Here is an 18,133-nt window from a genome sequence, read left to right as displayed (position 1 = left end):
AAAGAAAGATTGTTAATAGTCCAAATGTCCCAATTCCACATCCATAAAGTGAACTCAAAACGTGTTCTGATCCAGTGTTCAATCTGTGAAGACACCCGGTGCTCCCCACAGGATAGACAGGGTAAGTATATCTGCTTACCAGATTTTTACACCCTCCAGGGTCTATATGAGCATTAGTGAGCTTTCACCCCTCACTATGGGCTCAACCGCATCCACTACCCAGCCTGCTTAATTGGATTCCACAGATGTATATCCCACAGTTATCATCAGTCAAGGAAATTTCAGAGCCAGGTCACACATTCATCATATGAAAGAGGAAGATAAACTCATTGTGCAACATTCTTTTAAAAGCACACAGTAGTTTATTAAAAGTACTTACAACAAAAACGATAAAATTAGGCTCACAATGGAAACATTTGTTTGTCCAGCACCCTCCAAGAGTGTGCGTACGTCACCGCTGCTCCGTGCCTAGCCTGACGTACGTTTCGTCCAATGGGACTTCTTCTGTGAGGCAGTAAGAATCAGCGATGCTCATATCACTTCCTTATATTCAGAGAAATTTCTGTTGCCGAACACTAGAGAGCAGTGCTGCTAGTATTCAAAACCAGCATGAACCGCACCGCCATATTTCCGTTGTCCAAGACTACTAACGTGGCGGCCATGTTCCAAGGGATCCACTGCACTCAATTTCGGCAACATAGTCACTGATCCTCCTTGTCATTTACATCATTTTATTTACTTTATATGCACTTAGCTCAATATCGCTTGTTTACTAGTTATAATTGGAGCTAGGCGGAAGGTGGGAGACGATTTAGGCTTAGTTAGATAAAATGTAGACTGGAATTCTACTATAATGTTTCTTTCCACTGAGTATCACTGAGTTGTTATTATTATTACTATTATTATTATCTTTCAGCTATACTCTAACTGTAACCATAAGTGATGGGACTCTTGAGAAATCAGGAAATATAAAGGTCTATATAACTAATATAAATGACAACGAGCCAACTCTGACTTGTGTGTAAGTAAATTGTGGGGTGACAGATATTTTAATGTAAATCGTTTCAAATAATTTTGTGGGGTGGTATCAAGAAAAGGATAACTCATATGGTGCCTAATCTTTGTATAATCTCAGGACCGCTCTACAAATTTAATTATTTTCAAGCAATGCCTTTCCAGCAATGCAGGGATTTTCTAATGAGCAGAAAAATGTATGCAATTGCTCTTAGCAATACTCCTCATTTACCTGAGAAGGACTGGACCCTTTACACCATGTGCATGGTGCATTTGTTCAGTGCCTTGAAAAAGTATTCACACCCCTTGAAATTTTCCACATTTTGTCATGTTACAACCAAAAACGTGAATGGATTTTATTATTATTATTATTATTGGGATTTTATGTGATAGATCAACACAAAGTGGCACATAATTGTGAAGTGGAAGGAACATGATAAATGGTTTTCAAAATGTTTAAAAAATAAATATCTGAAAAGTGTGGCGTGCATTTGTATTCAGCCCCCTTTACGCTGATACCCCTAACTAAAATCTAGTGCAACGAATTGCCTTCAGAAGTCACCTAATTAGTAAATAGAGTCCACCTGTGTGTAATTTAATCTCAGTATTAATACAGTTGTTCTGTGAAGCCCTCAGAGGTTTGTTAGAGAACCTTAGTGAACAAACAGCATCACGAAGGCCAAGAAACACACCAGACTGGTCAGGGATAAAGCTGTGGAGATGTTTAAAGCAGGATTATGTTTTTAAAAAATGTCCCAAGCTTTGAACATCTCACAGAGCACTGTTCAATCCATCATCTGAAAATGGAAAGAGTATGGCACAAACTGCAAACCTACCAAGACATGTTCATCCACCTAAACTGACAGTCTGAGCAAGGAGAGCATTAATCAGATACACAATGAATATAATGCAAAGGTATACATTTACAATTTGAATATATAAGCTTGAAACAAAAAAGGGGGCTATCCGCCTCCCTTCTATGGGGATAGCCTTCCTTTTTATGTTTCAAGCTTTTATATGCAAATTGTAAATGTATATCTTTGCATTATATTCATTGTATACTTTTTTCAATTTTAGATTTAAGATGTTTTATGTGGGATATCTGTCATGTATAAATATAATGTCTTGAAGACGTAGCAGTGACTGCGAAACTTGTCGATTTGATAAATATATATAACAGTAATGCTCTTTTTGTATTTATTAACTGATTCTATGTACCTTTGTTTTTAAACCTTGTAATAAAATTCTATATGTAAACCTTTCTGTATATAATCTGTGTAATTTAAATACCAGCAGTCTACCCTAGAACACCCTTATTTCATTTTTTCTTACTGTATTATATCGCATATAATCCACAGAAATGTGTTTTTCATCTTGCTTGTATGCCATATTGTTTTTTTTTTAAATAAAATACTTTTTTGATTTTTTGTTGCATAAACAAATTTAACAAATTAGTCCATATCATATCATAAAGTAAAAAGTCAAATAGAAAAAAACAAAAACATAAACCAAACATACTGTACTTTGTACCTCTCGGATTGACTTGGCATATAATGAATATAACATACTAAATTTATAAGTACACTCTGCACAACAGCTTGAATTCCCCCAGTGTCAACCATCAAGTTGTAGCCATTTCCTCCAAGCAGCAACAAGTTATCTTATATGCCACATTGTTTCTATTAAAGCTGCTACTATGAGTTAGTAATGCTACACTGTTCTTTCGAGGTCTCTGATGCCAAAGTGTGCAAGGGTTATCAGTTAAAAGAACAGAATGGGATTTTTGTTGAAAAAGCAAGTCACACTCTAGTCAGTATCCCCAATGTAGCAGCCAAGGGATGGTGTATTTGAGCAATACTGGGCAACTGATGTATGTTAAGTACGGACTACGGCAGGGCGCTCATGAAGGTCTGTATATTGTAGCTGTAATGAATGTTAAAGATTAAGACCCAATACTTTCACGCATCTTTTTGAAGTAATTCTACCTCCATCAAAGACTTTGCTTGGTCTTGTGTTGAGGAGTGTCTTCTGGTCAGTCTTGGATCCTTTAGATGTCACCTATCCAACCTCTCAGGTGTTCAAAGGAAGCTGAAATATTAACATTGGGCAGAATTAATCTTAAAAAAAAAACCATAGAGGGAGAGTGGAAGCAATTTATTGCAGATAAGTTAGTATTTTCTGAGACATGGAAGATACCATTTAACTACCAAACGATTGCCCATGAGGTGGTATGTTTTTCTTCCAGGTGTATCAGAAGTAGAATTGCTGGATTTACCACTTTGATATACAGTATAAATATATTGTCTTCATTACACAGCTTTTCCAGTATCACTGAAAACAGTAACAGCACAAAGACAGAGCGATCTGGAAACAGAGCTAATATTCAGCTGATTGAGGAACTTCCTATCGGAACAACAGTTAACACTTGCAATGGCTTTGATGCTGATTTAATGAATGATCTCACGTTTTATTTGGACCCTGGAAATCCATATTTCACCATTCACAAAGGTACTGGCATACAAATTTCTGTTTGTTTTCTGATTCTATGATTATGATTACGACCAGTTTGAGATGGCCAAAAAATCCTGGATGTCCTTTTTCCAAAGTCTCTGAAATTCCCTGGAATTGTACAATCGCAAACCAGTCAGTTTATTGGCTTCATTCACTGGCTGTTGGATTTGGTTGAAATTAGCTTCAAATTTTCCCATGAATTGTTTTGCCAAAATTTTATTTATCTATAATCTAACACTAATCTAAAAATTTGATTCTAACTTAATATCTTATATCATGTTCCCAGTTAAAAGGGGTCTTTTGGCAAAAGAACAGGTCTCAGATCATTTTTAGCTGCTCTTAGCAACTATGTAGCCTCCTTGGCGGTATGATTATGTCAGATTTTTGCGTCTCAATGTGGTACAATTATTTTGCATAGAAATTTGGCGTTTTATATTGTAGCTCTGTAATTCTTAGTAATAACACACTTATATCTGTCCACCAAGAGTCTAGTAGATATCCCGGGTATGATAAACTTTGAAACACAAAATCATAAATTATAATAAATAAATATAAATAATTATAAAAAATAATAATATAATAATACAATAAATTTCCCCACGATTCTCTATCGCTCAATTCTGCAGGTGTTCTAATTTACTATCGCTCGTTTTCTAGCTGGTCTAAAACCACTTTTGACGTAAAGGGACACTTTTTGGTTGCTATGGACAATCTCCAGTTTCCAGGCGAAGAACAGTATATATCATATAAAACTGCATGCAGGGCACTGGACAAACCACTAGGGACAAAAGGGATGTGAAATAATTTCATATAGTAATGTAATCTGTAAGATTACAGTGTACTGTATGTGTTATGATTTTTTAATTCTTTTAATTTGCCACCAGGCTCCGCCCCGTGTGCCGCGACGCTTGCAGGGAACGGAGCCTGGCACAGAGAGGCTTCGGGAGGAGGACAGAGCCCACAGACACCGCGTGGGGACATCGCAGGATCCTGGGGACAAGGTAAGTATACCGCACCAGGATCCTGCAATGCAATCCCGAGTGTGGCTCGGGGTTACCGCTAATGGTGCTGACATTTAACCCCGAGCCACACTCTGGAAAACCGCAAGGGAGGTTAAAGCCCATCCTACTCTTAATAAGGCCGGGTTCACATATGTGTGGCCACGTTTCCAAGCATGGGGTCTGGTGCAATCCTGTTTACTGGCTCAGGTGCGAATCAGGTCCGAATTTTTGCCTGAATTCTCACCTGAACCGGACCCAAACACGCACAGGACCCTTTTGGAATACGTCCTGTGGTCGTCCCGGACCTGTGTGAACCGGCTCCATTGAGAGCCAGTCACACTCGCATTTTATGCGAATTGGATGCTGGAAAATCCACATAAAATTCGCACATATGTGAACCCAGCCTTAGCACCATAAAGTGTTTTTTATAGAGTAGGTAAAGGTTAAACCCCTGCCAGGTGTTTTACTATTTATGTCCTGTAGGGTAAATGTAACTATATTTCCCATCCTGCTGATTCGGAAGTCAGGAAGTAAGGGAAAACCTCTCTAAAATGGGGCAAATCCCTTTTAGGCAGCTGTCACCAGAATAAGCATCCCTGTTGCATATTTCCCTGTTTCATCCTGTTTTCCTGTAAAAAAAAAAAAAAAAAGAAAGACAATAAAACTTGTCAGGCGTTCTAACCCTTCAATATTGCATCCAAACTTGAAAAAATGTGGCTATAGATACACTATTTCACCTTCCCCATTGGCTGCAATGCATTTTGCTGATTTACCCAAATGTGCCCTGAAATTTTGGCAAAGTGAAAACTCCCAACTTCGCTCTTTCCTAGCTGTGGGGGTAATATAGACAGACATTAGACAAGGACCAATAAGATCCAGCTGCTTAACAACAATGTACTGTGGTTTAATATATCCTTTTCCTTCTTATTTCCATTTTAATATAATTTAAAATATATTTTTAATTTCTATGCTCAGATTAATGTGAAATCCTGTATATGAGGATTTTATATTTATGACTTCCGGGCAGCAGATTGGCTCCTTTTCACATGTTTACCAATGTCCTTGCTGAAAAAAAAGTATTTTTTAATTACAGAGCTCAGTAGCTAAAGCTCTGAGCTAAAATGCCCACTACAAACACACAGCACACTCTCTGTGCTTTTGGGAATATTGGTTGGCAATGAGGGAATTTCCCACTATAAACCGCTGACCTGCTGTAAGGAGTCCTGTGCTGTATAGTGTTGACTGTAGTTGTGGGATGACAACAGACAACAAGTTTAAACAGCAGAGATTATGCTTCCCGCTGATTGGAGTGCTCTAGCTTTGACTCAGCAGGGGGCGTGAGCAGAGGGACAGCTGCTTCCAAACAAGGAGCAAGGATCAGTATACTGGCAAGTATACTGAGGGTGGTGATTCTTCTATGAAAATGAACTGTAAGGCTTTGAACACTTTTTGTTTTGATGCACATGGAATGTATTTGGCTGATTTAAATGTAACGCCCTGCTCCTTTTGACCAGGCGCTCGCAAGTAAATTTAGTTTTTGGCTGAGCTGTAACCAGCTCAGATTGAATGTATATAGTTTACTGGATCTGTTCTGGAACTGACTTGGTTGTGCAGTTCCCACTGTTGCCAGTAGGTGTCATTGGTACCATGGGACAGTGTGTGAATAACAACTTAGTGAAACTTTAATGAATATTCTTCTTTCAGAAACAGCCCAGTGGGAGGTTCTTGCTGCTGTGAATTCTGGGAGAGAGTATTTATGGGACAGATGCCATGTGCTAGAGATCAGTTCTTACCTCGTGGCCCGCCGGGCTGGAGGCTACGTCACTGCAGCTGTGCAGGTAGGCCCAGAAGCCTGTCTGGGGCCTACTACCGCAGAGTTGGTCCTTAGGCTTCTTGCCTGCTAGGAAGAAGCTGAGCCAAGCTGAGGAGATCCAGGGGAGGAACCTTGCTAGAGAGAGCCAGGATGAAGGCTGGTCTCTCAGAAGGGCCTGGTAACTTACTTGGAGGACACACCTATCTCTAACCTACGCTCACAGTACCGCCGGGTCGGCTTAAAGGTTCTGGTACTGTGTTGCTGTTCATCTAATATTAAATCCTGTGGCAGAGGATTGTTCATCTAATACTACGTCCTGTGGCAGAGGATCGTACAACCATTTTGTTCTTCTCAAGTCTGTGGCAGAGACTTTTTATCCATGCGCCATTCCGGCTGCTAGGTCAGTGAGAGAGACCTATCCGGGTGGGCAAAGATCCTTAGACGGAAGGTGTGTTTGTCTTCAGGATCTTAAATTCCTCAGTGATCTGCAAAAGGTATTTGAACTCTCCTGCAACTCCCTTTCAACCTCTTTACTGCTACTTCTTTCAAGTTGTCTTGTAATAAAGCATTGGAAAAAGAACTCAGTGACTGGTGCATACCTTGGTGAGAGCAAGGCTCAACATGGACTCTAGGTTTCTGATGTGGTGAAACTACAGGTAAGGGGTGACGGCAACAACCCAATTTAAATCAGCAGCTCCTTCGGGGGGTTCATGCTACATAAACTAAAAGTTTATTGGGCTTTAATGATAGATCACAATTATGTTGAAAGAAAGAAACAAGTCATTTCTTTTCAACAGAGACAGGAACTGTGATCATAATATCCATCATGGACAGCGACGCTTTTGGGTTTGTCAACATTCAGTCCTATACTGTGAAAGTTTGCGACCGGGACAATAAATGTGCATCAATATTGGTCACAGCAACTATCCTCCCGATTAATGACAATCCTCCATTCTGTGATCCCTACTTGTACAGGTGAGAACTCTTCTCATGTATGATATATGCAGTCTTATTAATGCAAATATCGCTCATAATATTAGAAACATCTAGTATGTATTATTGAATTTTCCAGACCCACGGTTTGAGAAGTGCTCAGTCATCCTGGCACTGTATTTCCTTTACATAGAATAGAGAGAGGTTATACCCTCTGTCAGATGTCTGTTGCTGTTTTTGCCCTCATTGAGATTTCCCCCTCCTTTTGGGGCTGATTTACTAAAGGCAAATAGACTGTGCACTTTGCAAAGTGCAGTTGCTCAGGAGCTTAGTAAATGAGCAGAAGCTCTGCTGACTTCCATCATCTAATCATGTACAAGCAAAAATGCTGTTTTTTACATTTTCCTTGCACATGATATTTGCCTTTAGTAAACCAACCCCTATCTGTCTTAGTGACGCAACAAGAAGAGAGAAAAACCAGTGTGACAAAAAAAAAAAGGTCTAGCCCTTATCTACTCTTTTAAAAGCCAAAAAACTAATATTTTGGCCCGAGTTTTTGTTTAAATCTCACACCTTACTGTATTATCACTCAAATCACCAAAGAATGCTTTGGGGTTGATTTACTAAAGGCAAATAGACTGTGCACTTTGCAGTTGTGCTCTGCAAGTGCAGTTGCTCCAGAGCTTAGCAAATGAGCAAAAGCTCTACTGACATCCATCATCCAATCATGTGCAAGCAAAAATGCATTTTTTTTTCATTTGCCTTGCACATGATACTCACTGAACTGCAACTCAATTTATAACGTTTGTATTGTGTGTTTTTTCTGGATTTTTGGTTGACATTCTGTCTCTATCATTTAACCACTTCAATACCGGGCACTTATACACCTTCCTGACCAGACCAATTTTCAGCTTTCAGCGCTGTTACATTTTGAATAACAATTGCGCTGTCATACAACACTGTACCCAAACTGAATTTTTATCATTTTGTTCCCACAAATAGAGCTTTCTTTTGGTGGTATTTGATCACCTCTGGGATTTTTATTTGTTGCTAAACAAATAAAAAAAGACTGAAAATTTTGAGGTGGCACTGATAGGCAATGAAGATGGCCACTAATATGTGGCACTGATTGGGCACTGATAGGCGGCACTGATGGGCACTGATAGGTGGCACTGATATGCAGCACTGATGGGTACACATAGGTGGCACTGATGGGCACTAAAAGGCGGCATGGATGGGCACTGATAGGCGGCACAGATGGGCACTGATAGGTGCCACGGATGGGCACTGATAGGTGGCACTGATGTACACTAATTGATGGTAGGGATGGATGCCAATCAGTGCCAAACAATAATGCCTGCCAATCAGTGATGCCCATTGTGGGCACTGATTGGCATCCATTGTGGGCATTGATTGGCATCCATTGTGGGCACTAATTGGCATCTCTGGTGGTCTAGAGTGGCATACCTGGTGGTGACATCCCTAGGGGTCCTAGTGGGGTCCCTGGTGGTCCAGTGTGGGCATCCTCGGGGGGCTGCACTGATAATCAATCAGCACAGACCCCCCTGTCAGAAGAGCAGCCGGTCGGCTCTCCTCTACCTGCTTCTGACAGACGTGAGTGAGGAAAAGCTGATCAACGGCTCTTCCTGTTTATCGTGATCAGCCGTGATTGGACACGGCTGATCACGTGGTAAAGAGTCTTTGTCAGAGACTCTTTACCTAGATCGGTGTTGCGGTGTGTCAGACTGACACACCCCAACAACGATCGGCTTGATATCCTGCCGACGTCATATGACGTTCGGTCAGGTTATTGAAACCACTTTGCCGCCATCATTTTGCTATATGGCGGGCGGCAAGTGGTTAAAATACACCTATGATAAAAATTGTAAACCCTTCATTTTTTTGTAAGTGGGCAAACCTACAAAATCAAATAATTATTTTTCCCACTGTAGGTGAGCATGTATGTTTATTATTTTTTAATCCTACACTCCTTTAAAGTAGAACTCCAGTCAAAACCTTTTTTTTGTAGTTTTAAAGAGTTCAGAAGGATTACATCCTCTGTCAGGTTTTATTCTTCAAAGAACAGAGTGTGGAGAGCCGAACTGTTTTTATTTTTTAATCCTGAGACTAGTGTAGAGTGAAATTAGTTTTTTGTTGGTTTTCTGGAATGGGACAACCACAAACTGGCCCATCTCTCTGCTAAATTCTGGAGTACAAGGAGGAAAGTGCTAGAAAGAAATTCATAAAGTCCAAAAAGTTGTTTTTATAAAAAATCACATTCTGTAAAAGCCTAGGTGTTTCGAAGGGTTGAAAGGTCCCCCTTCATCAGCGCTATTAGAACAACATGAAGAACATAATTAGCCGCTTCCCGACCAGCCGTCGCAGTTATACTGTGGCAGGTTGGCTCCCCTGTGCGAGCCGTGGTAGCTTTACGTCGGCTCATGGAGTCGGGATAGCAGGCGCGCCGATGCTCGTGGCCGACGGTCGCGATTACCGCCGGTCATGAGCGATCGTGAGCAGGAGACACAGAACAGGGACGAGTGTATGTAAACACAAATCCCTGTTCTATTCTGAGAGGAGTGACAGATCGTGTGTTCCTATTAGCTAGGAACCACAATCCGTCACTTCCTCTAGTCAGTCCCCTCCAGCTTCAGTTAGAATCACCTCCCAGGGAACACAGTTAACCCCTCCATTCCCCCCTTAATGTTAACCCCTTCACTTCCGGTAACATTTTTACAGTAATCAATGCATTTTTATAGCACTGATTGCTGTATTAATGCATATAGTCCCAAAAATGTGTTAAAATTGTCCGATGTGTCTGCCATAATGTCGCAGTCATGATAAAGATCGCAGATCGCCACCATTACTAGTAAAAAAAAATAATAATAATAAAAATGCTATAAATCTATCCCCTATTTTGTAGACGCTATAACTTTTGTGCAAATCAATCAATATATGCTTATTGCGATTTTTTTACCAAAAATATGTAGAAGAATACATATCAGCCTAAACTGAGAAAAAAAATTATTTAAAAAAAAAAAAACAGTGTTATTTGTTATAGCAAATAGTACAAAATGTTTTGTTTTTTTTTTCAAAATTGTTGCTCTTTTTTGTTTATAGCGCAAAAAATAAAAACCACAGAGGCAATCGAAAGCCACCAAAAGAAAGCTCTATTTGTGGGAAAAAAAGGATGTCAATTTTATTTGGGTGCAACGTCACACGACCGCGCAATTGTCAGTTAAAGCGACGCAGTGCTGATTCGCAAAAAGTACTCTGGTCAGGAAGGGAATAAATTCTTCCGGGGCTGAAGTGGTTAATAAAAAAATATCAGTTGGCACCTGTTAAAATGGTACATAGAAAATAACTGACGTCCCATTAGGTAGTAGACATAAACCGATAAACATAATAGAGTATGTACACAATTAATCAATGGGACATCAATTATTTTACATGTACCATTTTGACAGATGCAAATTGAATTATAAAAAAGACAACTTTCTGGGTTTTCTACAATAATTCCTGGCACGTTCATCAATTTACGCCAAGTGTTTATTGATGTCTCTGTCAATACTGGGGAAATTCATTTTCTCTATTTGTTTCTGGGGACCATTGTTACTGTAATAGAATTTAAGAGGCAATGCAACAGGAAGTGAGGGGAAATATTTCAATGGGGACATCTGTTCTAGTAACAAATGTCAAAGGAAACCTTGGTGTTCACAGTATTTTGGGATATGATTGTTCGGTATCTTATTGTATCTGTTTTTATAGTTTTACGAATACAGAACCTATTAGAAAAGACACAGTTGTTGCAACATTGAATTGCCATGACCCGGATGTACCTCCAAATCCCTTGAAATACCTTCCCAGCAAAGGCCCAATTGGACCAGACCAATTATTTGAACAAACAGGCAATCCAAATGTTATAAAGGTGAGGCTGTGCTTCTTTCAATAAGATATGTCACAAATATTTTACAGATCAATGTTATGAATAGTATGATTTTGTTAATTCCCATTTCTGCTAAATAAAGTGGTTGTAAATCCCCAAAAAAGATAAACACTTACCTATCAATTTTTATAATTTATATATAACCTTTTCTTTAACCGCTTGCCAACCAGCCGCCGTAGTTGTACTGCGGCAACATGGCTCGGCTGCGTGAATCGCCGTCATGTTACGTCGCTTCTAATTGTGGCCAGCAGGGGCACGCCCCCGGAGCCGGTGCGAGTGCTCGGCGGTCGCGATGACCACCGGGCTCCCATGATCGCTCATGACACGGCGAGAGCCGGGATCTCTGTGTATAAACACAGAGATCCCGGTTCTCTGAGGGGAGAAGAGACTGATCGTGTGTTCATACAATGTAGGAACACCGATCTATCTCTTCCCCTAGCAAGTCCCATCCCCCCTTCAGTTAGAACACGTAGCAGGGAACACAGTTAACCCCTTGATCGCCCCCTAGTGTTAACGCCTTCACTGTCAGTGACATTTTTACAGTAATCAATGCATTTTTATAGCACTGATCGCTGTATAAATACCAATGGTCCCAAAAATGTGTCAAAATTGTCCGCCATAATGTCGCAGTCATGATAAAAATCGCAGATCGCTGCCATTACTTGTAAAAAAAAAAAATAATAATAAAAATGCTATAAATCTATCCCCTATTTTGTAGACGCTATAACTTTTGCGCACACCAATCAATATACGCTTATTGTGATTTTTATTACCAAAAATATGTAGAAGAATACATATCGGCCTAAACTGAGAAAAAAATTTGCTTTTTAAGAAAAAAAAAACGGGGATTTATTATAGTATAAAGTACAAAATATTGTGTTTTTTTCCAAAATTGTCGCTCTTTTTTTGTTTATAGTGCAAAAAATAAAAATCGCAGAGATGTTCAAATACCACCAAAAGAAAGCTCTATTTGTGGGAAAAAAAGGACATCAATTTTGTTTGGGCGCAGCATCACACGACCGCGCAATTGTCAGTTAAAGTGATGCAGTGCCGAATCGAAAAAAATGGCCTGGTCATTCAGCAGCAAAATCTTCTGGGGCTGAAGTGGTTAAGTTTAACTTTGCTTTTAGGGAAATTGCCTGTTGATCCTGCCACTCGCTCTGACTTTCTTTTTCTCATCCATCAAATAGAAAGGGAGGTGAAGGAATATCTCCCAAATAGGGACACAGCAATAAAATCCTGACAGAGTTTTTTCGATCTTCTCCACCAACCCAAATTTAAAAAAAAGTGGCTGAGGTTGGATTATAAAACAATATGATGAGCAATGACCATGATTAAAGTGCAGTTACCCATAATAGCCAATGAAATTTCCCTTTACCTTTACTTTTAGTCAGATAACTTAAAGATGAATTATGTTGGCTCATGTGGGTGACTTATTGAATACAATACATTTCCTTTATAATGTTTCAGGTAAATGAAAATTTAGTGTATGATACTAATCCAGTGACAACATATGAGATAATGGTATCAGTTTCAGACTCATCTGATACAACCCATACAGGTTAGTTTGTCCTTTTTATTTTTACTAGACTCTTTATGCACTATATTACCAAAAGTATTGTGATGCCTCCCTTTACACGCACATGAACTTTAATGACATCCCAGTCTTAGTTCATAGGGTTCAATATTGAGTTGGCCCACCCTTTGCAGCTATAACAGCTTAACTCCTCTGGGAAGTCTGTCCACAAGGTTTAGGAGTGTGCCTATGGGAATGTTTGACCATTCTTTCAGAAACACATTTGTGCAGTCAGGCACTGATGTTGGAATAGAAGGCCTGGCTTGCAGTCTCCACTCTAATTCATCCCAAAGGTGTTCTATTGGGTTAAGGTCAGGACTCTGTGCAGGCCAGTCAAGTTTCTCCACCACCACCAACATCAGTGCCTGACTTCACAAATGCGCTTCTGGAAGAATGGTCAAACATTCCCATAGACACACTCCTAAACCTTGTGTACAGACTTCCCAGAAGAGTTGAAGCTGTTATAGCTGCAAAGGGTGGGCAAACTTAATATTGAACCCTGCGGACTAAGACTGGAATGCCATTAAAGTTCATGTGCGTGTAAAGGCAGGCGTCCCAATACTTTTAGGTAATATAATGTCTAGCTATATCTTGGTAGAATTATTAAAAATTGCACTTCTATTTTACCTGTAGATGTACCCCTTGGCATTTCCTCCCATTATAGAGCTAAAGCTGAACTTCAGGAATTCAGACACTTTGTAAAATGTACAGGCACACTATGGGGGTTATTTACTAAAGGAAAATCCACTTTGCACTGCAAGTGCACTTGAAATTGCACTGAAAGTTCACTTGAAAGTAAAGTCTCTGTAGATCCGAGGGGGACATGCAAGGAGAATAAAAAACAGCATTTTAGCTTGCACATGATTGGATGATAAATTCAGCAGAGCTTCCCCTCATTTCAGATCTACCCCTTAGATTTAGAGCGACTGCACTTCCAAGTGCACTTGCAGTACAAAGTGGATTTGCCTTTCATAAATAACCCCCTATAAGTTAAGTTCAATGAAGTGCATGTCACCTCCTGAACTTATCTTCTTTTATTACATCTGCCAATTTTTTTGAGCTCTGGGAAGATAGCTATTGCTAAACTCTGGGGCTTTGAGAGGAGAGACGCTGTCTTCCCACACACAGCACCTCTGTCCACCCCTCCCCTCTGATGCCCATTTACAGAAGCATTTGTATTTTGTAAATGAGTTCACATAATATAACGCTCTCTGTGATTGGGCAGGAAAAGCATACATTAACGTACTGTGGCAGTTTTTAGGGCTTACCCACATGGTGGGAAGCTAATTGTTTTTAATACTATTTTAAATAAATTTACCTATACTGCACTACGGGAGCCCTATCTATTTTTTCATGAGAACCTATCTCTGGAAAATTAATTGGATTTCCCTTCCTGGATATTGATATTGGAGAGCTCTGACTAGGAAATCGTGGTTGGAGATTTCAGTTTGGAGGACAGACCAGAGGAGATACCTTGCCAGGTGAATCAGGTGGAGACAGGCCCGGACTGGGAAAAAAAATAGGCCCGGGCATTTTGGATTGAGCAGCCCATGACATGTTAACCAGCCCATGACATGTTAACCGGCCCCTTCCCCACTCTCCACCTTGACAGATTCCCTGAGAGAGGGGAGGGGGGAACCCAGCAGAGGTGTGGGGGGGGGGGGGGGGTGAGGTGGGACCAGAAAAGAGCATGGGGGGATGGAGAGCACAGGGAAGAACCTTGAGAACATAGGGTGGGGCAAGAGCACAGGGAGGAAGAGAAGAACACAAGGGGCAGCGGAGAGCATGGGGGGAGGTGGAGAGCATGGGGGGAGGTGGAGAGCATGGGGGGAGGTGGAGAGCACAGGAAGGGTGGCGAGCACGGGGGGAGGTGGAGAGCACAGGAAGGGCGGCGAAAAACATGGGGGGAAGGTGGAGAGCATGGGGGGGATGTGAGGAGCACATGGAGGGAGGTGGAGAGCACAGGGGGGCTGGTGGAGAGCAGGGGGGGTGGAGAGCACAGGGAGGGCAGCGGAGAGCATGGGGGGAGGTGGAGAGCACAGGGAGGGCAGCGGAGAGCATGGGGGGAGATGGAGAGCACAGGGAGGGCGGCGGAGAGCATGGGGGGATGTGAAGAGCGCATGGGGGGTGGTGAGCACAGGGAGGGTGGCGGAGAGCATGGGGGGAAGGTGGAGAGCACAGGGGGGCTGGTGGAGAGCATGGGGGGATGTCAAGAGCACATGGGGGAGGTGGAGAGCACAGGGGGAGCTGGTGGAGAGCATTGGGGGAGGTATAGAGCACAGGGAGGACAGAGGAGAGCATGGGGGGAGGTGGAGAGCACAGGGGGGCTGGGGGAGAGCATGGGGGGAGGTGGAGAGCACAGGGAGGCTGGTGGAGAGCATGGGGGGGAGGTGGAGAGCACAGGGGGGCTGGTGAAGAGCATGGGGGGATGTAAAGAGCGCATTGGGGGTGGCGAGCACAGGGAGGGCGGTGGAGAGCATGGGGGGAGGTGGGGAGCACAGGGGGGCCAGCGGAGAGCATGAGGGGGCAGCAAAGAGCATGGGGGGGATGTGGAGAGCACAGGGGGGAAGCGTAGTGCGTGTGGGGGATATTAACAGCACAGGGGGGTGAGCGCAGAGCATGGGGGGTGGCGGAGAGCACGGGGGTGGCAGAGAGCATGGGGGTGGCGGAGAGCACATGGAGGGCGGCAGAGAGCATGGGGGAGGTGGAGAGCACTGGGGGGTGGCAGAGAGCATGAGGGAGGTGGAGAGCACTGGGGGGCAGCAGAGAGCATGGGGGAGGTGGAGAGCACTGGGGGGGGGGTGGCAGAGAGCATGAGGAGGCAAAGAGTATGGGTGGTGTGGAGTGCCCAGGGGGGGCAGCAGATATAAGCAGGATAGGAGAAGCGGTGGGGGCGGCTGCATAAAGAACAATCATTCTCTCCATCTTCCTCCTGCAGTCTCCTGCTTCTCCTCTGCCTCTCGCAGGCATTCCAATACTGCAGAAGGAAGATGGAGAGAATGATTGTTCTATATGCAGCCGCCCCCACCGCTCCTCCTATCTAGGTTACAGGGGGGTGGCGGAGAGCACGGGGCTACACTCACATTTTCTGTTATCCAGCTTCAAGTTGTTACCAGCAGGTCCCTGGCACCGACGGCTGACCTATACGGGCGGCCGCAGAAGGCCGAAGGCTTCTCATTTAGCTCCACCCCCTTCTATGTTTACGTCTCCCCAGCGCAGATGGACTGAGTTTAACTGGCAGCCGGGCGGCCGCGGAAAGGCTGCATGAGCGGTGCGGGCTCAAAGAGCCTTGTGCCCCACGAGGTCTTGCAGCCTAGCGGCCGCGGCCCGCCGGGCAAGTGCCCGGTTAGCCCTATGGCCAATCCAGGCCTGGGTGGAGGACACATCAGGGGACATAGAAACCCTCCGGTTACCTATACATACTTATTACCCCTTCAGGGGTGCGGTGAGCTGGTGAGTGGGGACCCTTGAGGGGGAGCACAAGAGTCACCTGATCTGCTTTGCACTGTGGTCACCTTGGAATTTTTTATATTTTTTACAGCACTTTCTACAGCATTTTTTCACATTATACATGTGGGACTATGGCATCGTTTTTCACATCATATACATGGGACTATTAATTAATTTTTTGTACATAGATTAATACTTGTGTTTTTTAGCATATTTATTTGATTTACACCATTTGACTTTTGGTATCTATTGACACACACAAATTATATGTATCTCTTTCACTTTGTTTATATGGTGCTGCATCTTAACCTTTAGATGTGGATACCCCAATTTTCTCGGTATAGATGTTATATGATGGTTTGATGTGTGTATCTTTACCTGCTACACAATATTCCTTTTTTTAACACATATGATTTTTCAGTATTTTTGGGTATAGTTAAGGTGTGGTAACACACTAGGGTGGGTCACTAAGTACCCTCCACCCCGTTTTACTAGGGTAGCTCCATTTACCCCATTTTTTGTGTTTTTTTAGGAAGAGGGGAGGGGTGGGCAAAGAAGCTGCATGTGACTCTACAACCAAAGGAGCTGAAACCGGAGGGTCTAGCATTGGAGCACCTGAAATGTAGTGACAGCTGTCCTCTTGGAGCTCCACAAATCTGTCAGATGTAATTTAAAGAGATTAGTCCACAAGATGGCATGCACCACGTTGGACTTAACTCACAGTATGCTTGCACATTTTACAAAGTGTCTAAATTCCTGGAGTTTAAGGGTACCATTTTTTGTAGGAGTCAGAGCTTCATGCTATCTCTTACCAAATACAAATGCCTTATTTATGCTGTTTAAAGGGAATAGTAGTGTACAGATAAGGCAAACTAAGCACATCCCGAGCTGCCCCATCTCCTACTTTTTGAGAATTCAAATTGGCTCTGTACAGCAAAGTCTATGTAATAACATGACTAGGCCATCCTAGAGCCTGAAGAAGCATATCTTCAGGAATGATAAGCATTTCAGGCCTTCTTCTTGCCTTTGCAATATATGCTGTTGCCCCAAAGAAACTGAAGAAACATCACAGCTATTTGGCTTCTGTGTGCATATTTGATATGCCTGTCTGGAAATTGATTAAATACATTGTAATCCTAGCCGTCATTGTGATTAATCTAAGATATGGCATTTTTGTTTCAGTAACTGCAACAATTATTGTCTCTGTAACTCCGGTGAACAATTTCGATCCAGAATTCAACCCAACCACATATAACTTCACTGTGCAGGAAACAGCAAAAGGTAAAACCTGTAGAGCTATCACCTCATATAGTATATAACCACTGACAGGTTAACAGTCTGACAAGTCTGGTACTGTCAGAAGAACTGGTAAATCTTCAAATTCTAGAGACATGAATTGATTTCTGACCAGTCCACTGATTTTAATTGACGGAAATGATGGTCCTAATGACTGCGAGTAGAAAAAAAAATGTTTTAGGGAAGCTATAAATCACAGGCTGCCCCCTCAAATAATGGAAAATTTTGCTCATATTGCATTTAAATAATGAATATACACTATATTACCAAAAGTATTGGGACACCTGCCTTTACATGCTCATGAACTTTAATGGCTTCCTAGTTGGCCCACCCTTTGCAGCTATAACAGCCTCAACTCTTCTGGGAAGGCTGTCCACAAAGTTTAGGGGTGTGTCTATGGGAATGTTTGACTATTCTTCCAGAAGTGCATTTGTGAGGTCAGGCACTGATGTAGACGAGAAGGCCTGGCTCCCAGTCTCCGCTCTAATTCATCCCAAAGGTGTTCTATCAGGATGAGGTCAGGACTCTGTGCAGGCCAGTCAAGTTCATCCAACCCAAACTTGCTCATCCATGTCTTTATGGACCTCACAAAT

The 18,133-nt window shown here is 42.3% G+C and overlaps 1 protein-coding gene across 1 annotated transcript in view; it reads left to right on the top strand.

The window, feature by feature from the left end:
- LOC141103030 (cadherin-related family member 3-like) overlaps positions 1-18,133 on the top strand; it is an 83,522-nt gene that overhangs the window by 29,170 nt on the left and 36,219 nt on the right. The window contains exons 6-11 of the mRNA XM_073592173.1: positions 917-1,021; positions 3,332-3,522; positions 7,137-7,314; positions 11,041-11,200; positions 12,689-12,779; positions 17,427-17,525. Of these exons, the coding sequence (XP_073448274.1) occupies positions 917-1,021; positions 3,332-3,522; positions 7,137-7,314; positions 11,041-11,200; positions 12,689-12,779; positions 17,427-17,525 (824 nt within the window). The remainder of the gene's footprint in view (positions 1-916; positions 1,022-3,331; positions 3,523-7,136; positions 7,315-11,040; positions 11,201-12,688; positions 12,780-17,426; positions 17,526-18,133) is intronic.

This window comes from Aquarana catesbeiana, linkage group LG07, assembly GCF_042186555.1.
Source record: "Aquarana catesbeiana isolate 2022-GZ linkage group LG07, ASM4218655v1, whole genome shotgun sequence".
In the NCBI taxonomy this organism is placed as follows: domain Eukaryota; kingdom Metazoa; phylum Chordata; class Amphibia; order Anura; family Ranidae; genus Aquarana; species Aquarana catesbeiana.
The sequence above is the reverse complement of the archived record's forward strand: the minus strand, read 5'-3'. Positions and strand labels throughout refer to the sequence as shown.